Source organism: Hippoglossus hippoglossus, chromosome 19, assembly GCF_009819705.1.
Source record: "Hippoglossus hippoglossus isolate fHipHip1 chromosome 19, fHipHip1.pri, whole genome shotgun sequence".
NCBI lineage: Eukaryota > Metazoa > Chordata > Actinopteri > Pleuronectiformes > Pleuronectidae > Hippoglossus > Hippoglossus hippoglossus.
Window position 1 is genome coordinate 3,385,817 of NC_047169.1, and position 6,093 is coordinate 3,391,909.

The 6,093-nt window shown below is 39.0% G+C and overlaps 1 protein-coding gene across 1 annotated transcript; it reads right to left on the minus strand.

Moving 5' to 3' along the window:
• Positions 1 to 747: 747 nt before the first annotated feature.
• LOC117753398 (alpha-N-acetylgalactosaminide alpha-2,6-sialyltransferase 1-like) lies at positions 748 to 6,093 on the minus strand. Its single transcript, XM_034571476.1, has 9 exons — positions 5,993 to 6,093; positions 5,527 to 5,800; positions 5,136 to 5,298; positions 3,781 to 3,943; positions 3,094 to 3,232; positions 2,906 to 3,009; positions 2,311 to 2,394; positions 1,440 to 1,539; positions 748 to 957 (listed from the first exon to the last, which is right to left on the minus strand). Exons 1-9 carry the CDS (start codon positions 6,091 to 6,093, stop codon positions 748 to 750), a joined length of 1,338 nt encoding a protein of 445 aa, XP_034427367.1.

The window sequence follows — 6,093 nt, forward strand, 5'->3', positions numbered from 1 at the left end:
CAATGTTTATGTTTTATGTTAATATACTTTTTGCTAAATAAAACGTGAGTTAAATGCACAGATGCCCTTCTGTAACACGCAGAACAGCGACCCCCTGTGGTGATAGTCACAGTACACTATGAAAAATCATTAGTAAAAATGATCTGTTTATAATAAATATATATAAAGTACACTGTTCATATGTATTCATGTGTAATCTCATATATCAAAATTTCTACCTAAGCAGAAGTTTCATCAGACGGAGTCATTGTCAGTCATAGCTTCAATGAATCAGCAGGTGGAGCTGTTGGTTCATTCATCTCCTTTACTTTATATTTACTTCAATTATGTTGAAAGAAAAAAATACAAATGAGAAAAAAAAATGAAAATAACCCAAACCAGAACAAAAATAAGTCACATTTACTCCCAGTGAAATAAAACCAACAAGAAGATCCAATGTTCCAAAAAGGAGAAATACACACAAAACATTTCTTGTGTTTTTCAATAAACTTTGTGACGATCCAAGAACAAACCACATCAGTCGCTTATCAAACACATGATCATCATATTGTGTGAATAGTATTCATTATTAGTGTGTCACGTGTTTTCATTTCTTCACTGCACTTGTTCCATAATTCTACTAATTTGATTGTGACGTAAAGACATTTCCATTACTTTAATAAATGAGACTTTTATGAACTTTTATGAACTTTTAGGAAACTCAAAACTACAAGTTGTTTTATTCACTTTATCTCCGTCCTCAGTGTGTCAGTGTGGGTTTGGCTTCTCTGTCCCGGCGTCTGAGTCCGTTCTTTGATACAGTTTTATAATTTTACTGTCGTGCAATCGTTTCCAGGTTTTCATCTCCAGGAGGAAGTCGTGATTTATGTAGAAAACCACTTTTGATTTCACTCCTCTGTGCACGTAGTAGTTCGGGTACTTCTCGTGATCCTCAGTTATAAATCCGTACGCGTCGACCTGAGAACAGGGAGAGTCAGGGGATAACCACACCAAGAATCAGAGCTCTCATTAAAAAAGGACGAGGTGAAATATGCTTATTCAGTTTGTCGTCGAGAGTTAGATGTAACTGATCTACCACTTAGTTTTAAAACAATTTATTCAGAAATCTTCACCTGGCAAAGAAAAATGCACCTGAAAACACACATTTACTTTTTATACAGATCAAATAAACTATATTTTAATACATATTTAAAATATCTATCGTCTCATCCAACTCTCAGCTAGAAAGCAAGTGAGCACATTTCCCACAATGCCAAACCATTCCTTTCATAATTGATGAAATATGGAGTTAAAGTCTTTATTTTGTGGGGTTGTGTGTGTGTGTGTGTGTGTGTGTGTGTGTGTGTGTGTGTGTGTGTGTGTGTGTGTGTGTGTGTGTGTGTGTGTGTGTGTTTGTTCAGGTGCAGGCGTCTAGACCGGTTTAAATAATCTTCACTTACTGTGTCACAGGTCTGCAGAGCCAGGAAGAGCGTGAAGGCCCCATTGCTCGGTCTGTAAATGGCCCAGTGCGAACCGTTCAGGTTACTAGACTTTAGGAACCTGCGGTGTCCAATCAACATACACATACAATAGAAATATACGTAAAAATATGAAGCCTCTGAAGTTAAGACGTCTTAATTGACACAGAGAAATGACTTTACGCAGATGATACACGACTGTTTGTATTGCCCGTTTTACTTATGTGGTTGAGTAATGTTGGTTTATATTTTCAGTAAATGAGCTGGAAGATAAAAGATGATATTTATGGGCAGAATTCACACTCAAAGTCTGGCTGAACTTGTCAAGACATCAGGTTACAGATCTGGATGAGGTTTGAAATTCGTTAGTGAAGTTATTTGCTATTCTAACAAGATCATCAAATTAAAAATCTTGGAAACATTATTGTTGCTGAGAAGATAAAGGAGGAATTTATTACCAGTCACTTAAATCACTGTTGCATTTTTACCTATATACCTAAAAATGATCTAAGAAAATGTTGCTCAAGCTTTTATTTTTTCCATTGAAATCATGTTTTGCTTTTGCTTTTATTGTTTTTAATGTTATAATTACTTAATACTAATATTTAATATAATGTTTTCGAAAATATTTGAGGAAAATGTGGCTCAACCTTTTATTTTTGCCATGTAAATTATTTATTGCTATTGATTTTATTGTTACATAAAGTTTTCTTGTTATTTAACTCAATGCTATAACTGCAATAGTTTTTGTTTCTAATCAACAATAGTTTGAATCCTGATTTGTGAAACATTCTTGGGTGCATCACCATAAACAGTAAGACGTTTGTGTAGGATTGGGCGAGAGGAGGTCGACCTGTTTCGCACGTATCTGAGGAAGTCCTGGTGTAGAACATAGAAGCGGCTGTCGTTGAACTGCCCGGCGTAGTACGTCCTCGGTCTGGAGGGGAAAATACAAAAGTGTTTCACGACAATCAAGGAATGAGTCTTGTTAGTCCTCGTCTGTGCAGTCAATACTTTCTGCTGGAGCTTGAAACTGGATTTCAACCTGTTGGTCTTTTTAATGCACCTAAACCAGACTGAAGATGTGAGTGAATGATTTTCATCAGCATCTGAAACGTGGCACTGGAGTCACTGATGACATCTCAACGATTTTGAGTGATTAATTACTAATAATATGGTAAATGGACTATTTATGTGACCAGTCTGTTTGACCATTCAAAGTGCTTTACAGCATGAGTCACATATATAACAATAACAATCATTGGTTCCCATTTTCTTTGGGACATAAAGCCAGAAGGTGCCAGTGAAATAACAAAGTGAGTCGAGCCTCGTTTGGCAGCAATGGCCTCAAACAGGAGTGATTGTTTAGGTCACTTTAGTTTGTTTTCTGCTTTGTTCCTGCACAGGATGAGCTCTTGTGTTGGTATTATTTGAAAGTAAATATTCACCGCATGCCGTGGAATGTCTGAGCAGTGATCCTCTCCTCTTTGAGAAGAGCTTGGAGCCAAATGAAATCCCTCATCCCCTCAGGAATCAGCACATACTTTATGCCCTGACAAAAGGAGGAGGAGGACAGGTGTATAAGCAGAGGTATGTAAACTTCAGCGATATGTAAATATTAGACTGTTTGCATTACCTTGTCATTAGGAACACATTTGTATCCGTAATCCTTTAAGAGATACACTGATGTAGTGATTGAGAAGCTCGTGTGAACGTACACCGACGTTTTGTTCCCTACGTCCTCCTCGTAGCCCTTGATGGCAGCGCCGTTCATCCTGCCGCACACACAGATGCAAACAGGCCTCGATGGTTGAACTTGCATTGGTTTAAAAATAAACCGACATTTAACATGAAGACGTCAATGTAACATTTTGTTTGGGGATATTCAACGATGCTTTTCAAGATTATCTTAAAGGTTTGCTTGAAATTACAATTACTGAAAAAATAGCTGAAGAGTTGGACAGATAAATAAAAAATACTTCGAAATCTTAGTATTTGTACAACCCTGCCTATTGCTTGTTTTTGACCAATTAACATTTAACTACAATGGCAGCTCCACCAAGGCTCAACAGTCCCATAATGAAACCACATATTGAATTCACGAGATGCCGATTTTTTACTGAACAGACACATAAATATATGTCCCCTAAACATGTCTGATTTCTTTCCTCAAGATCCATGAATTATTCTCAGGGAAACAGTTTAGTGCGCCACAGTGAAGAAGGATCTTCTGAGTTTGAACTGTTCAAGACAAAAACACGATACATGCCACGTGTTGACTAACGGACACAGTTGCCAGGTTTGTTCTCGCGCTCTTTCTTACCGAAAAACATAATCGTGAGAGTCGATCTCTTTCCCCATTTTAGAGTCAGTGAGGATCCCGGAGTTTCCCACCACAGCACAGCGCACACAGCCGCCACTGTCTGGAAGTGGAAGGAGCAGAGGCTCTTTAGGCTTCGGGATCAACTTCATTGAGGTCATCACATCTGCAAAGCAAGAAAACACAAACGAATGAAGATGCCAATCATCCCAGGTGTTTACTTAAGGTGGTGGTGGCGTAGATCAACAGTTTGTGGACATACTGTTTCTCAGGAAAACTGGTAGAGGCTTGGCTGCACGCCCATAACACACAAATCCAAATGTACACGTAGCTGGTACAGATGAATATGTGACTTCATGCCAACGTTAAACCCACTGATCGTCTCTATGTGACCTTGAAATGAAGGTGACCACTAAAACATTGCTAACTTTGCTTAACTTTAGTAACAAATAAAATGGCGCAGAGATGATGTTCAGATGCTGTGCTAGGGATTGTGTCAGGTTTTGGGCCACAATCGCATGACTTCATAGGGGAAATTCCCTCTAAATGTGTACGATTTTGTCAGCAGTTGCAAACGGAACCTTTCACTTCAACAAAATTCAGAGCATGTTCAATTAACGGTGCTCTTTTAGCCCATTCGTACCCAACTCTGATTGTTTGTCTGCCCGAACACAGCTTTACCATTTTGCTTCAAACTCGTGATATTTTTGGCCTCAGCAGGAAGCTATTTTCAGTGAAAAGGTTTTAAAAACTACCATACGTGACCTGCTGTGCACCAAAACAGGCGATAAACCCAATTAAACAGCAACATGGTGCATTTAGCTGCTAAAGAGCCAGATATTGTTCCCAGGAGTCGGTGGAGACCAAAGAAAGAGCAAACAAAGAGTGAATATTGGACTTAAAATGGCAAACAGAAAAAACATGACTTGATTTTGACGATCCAACCGCATGGTCTAAAGCAGTGATCACCAACCCACTTAGAGCCCAAGATCACTTTTTAATTCCAAACATAAGACGAGATCTACCACCCTGATATCTTCCAAAAAACGCACTTCATATTTATTAGTTTGTGCAATTTGTGTTAAAGGCTGAATGTACGAGCATAAATATACACAAAGAAAGGCAGTTGTGCAACTTTTTCTATTCAATGCACAATATTCACATTAACATCAATTCATATTTCCAGCATCTGTTCAGTGCACAATATTTAGCTTCAGCTCAACAATATGTTCTGCAGAGGAGCTGCTACTGCAGCACAATGCATTTAACTTAGGCTTTGCCTGGATTATGGCTATAAAATAGGACTATTTCCTTGTATGAAAGTAGTCCCTTGTACTCAAATAAATATAAGTACCTACCGTCGTATGTGTAATTCATGAAACCAAAGGGATTGTTGAAATGTGAGAGTCTGTTCCACTCGCTCATGTTGATGCTGTCTTTGTGCACAAACAGACGTATGTCGGGAAGGAAGGCCTTCTTGAAGCTCTCGTCCTCAGAGTTCCGCAAAGACGTGGCACAGGTCTGAGAACGTAGGATTAAATATTGAACAATTATCACAGAAAAGAAACACTTAGGAGTGATGTAGTGCACGTTTATCAGGCTACAACCAACAGAAATCCTTGTTTACTTACAGGATGTCATAGTGTGAGTGTGGGAAAAGCCAACAGAAAATCTATAAAAGTCACACTTTACATGACAGCCATGTTTTCCCGATCTCACAGTCGTACTGCTTCTGTTCTATCTTCTCACCGTGTGTCGGGCTGGTGCATCCTGGTTATAAACATCTTCAAAGTCCCACTGAGGAAGTTTGGTGAAGGATTTTTTGGAGAGCACAGGGATGGGAGTCTCAGCCTCGGCCCCCTGTGCCGAGGTTTTCCTCCGACCAGTTTGGACCTTTGTCAGCGCATCAGCACTTTTTCCTTGTGTTGTGTTAATAAACAAAGCCGGCGGTAGAGCGATGGCTCCTCTTTTATCCAACAAGTAACTGTCAGACAACCTGTGTTTTCCTGGGTAAGCAGCCCAGCTGGTAAAAGAGCAACAGACGCATCAAGAATACGACACATCAGCATCAGACACTTTAAGTGACATTAAATAAAAAAACTGTACCTGGAAATTTGCTTTGACAAATTCGATTCACAAGAAATCACATTAAAAAAGTATTTTTTTTTAGAACTTATTTGTTCTAAGCGCTTTTCAAAACGTAAATATGAGTTACCTGATGCTGTCCAACAAATGTCCCCATGATAAAATGACCAGCATGGTGCTGAGTGAGATGACCAACAGAAAAGACAAATTCCTGAGTACTTGGACGGCCAT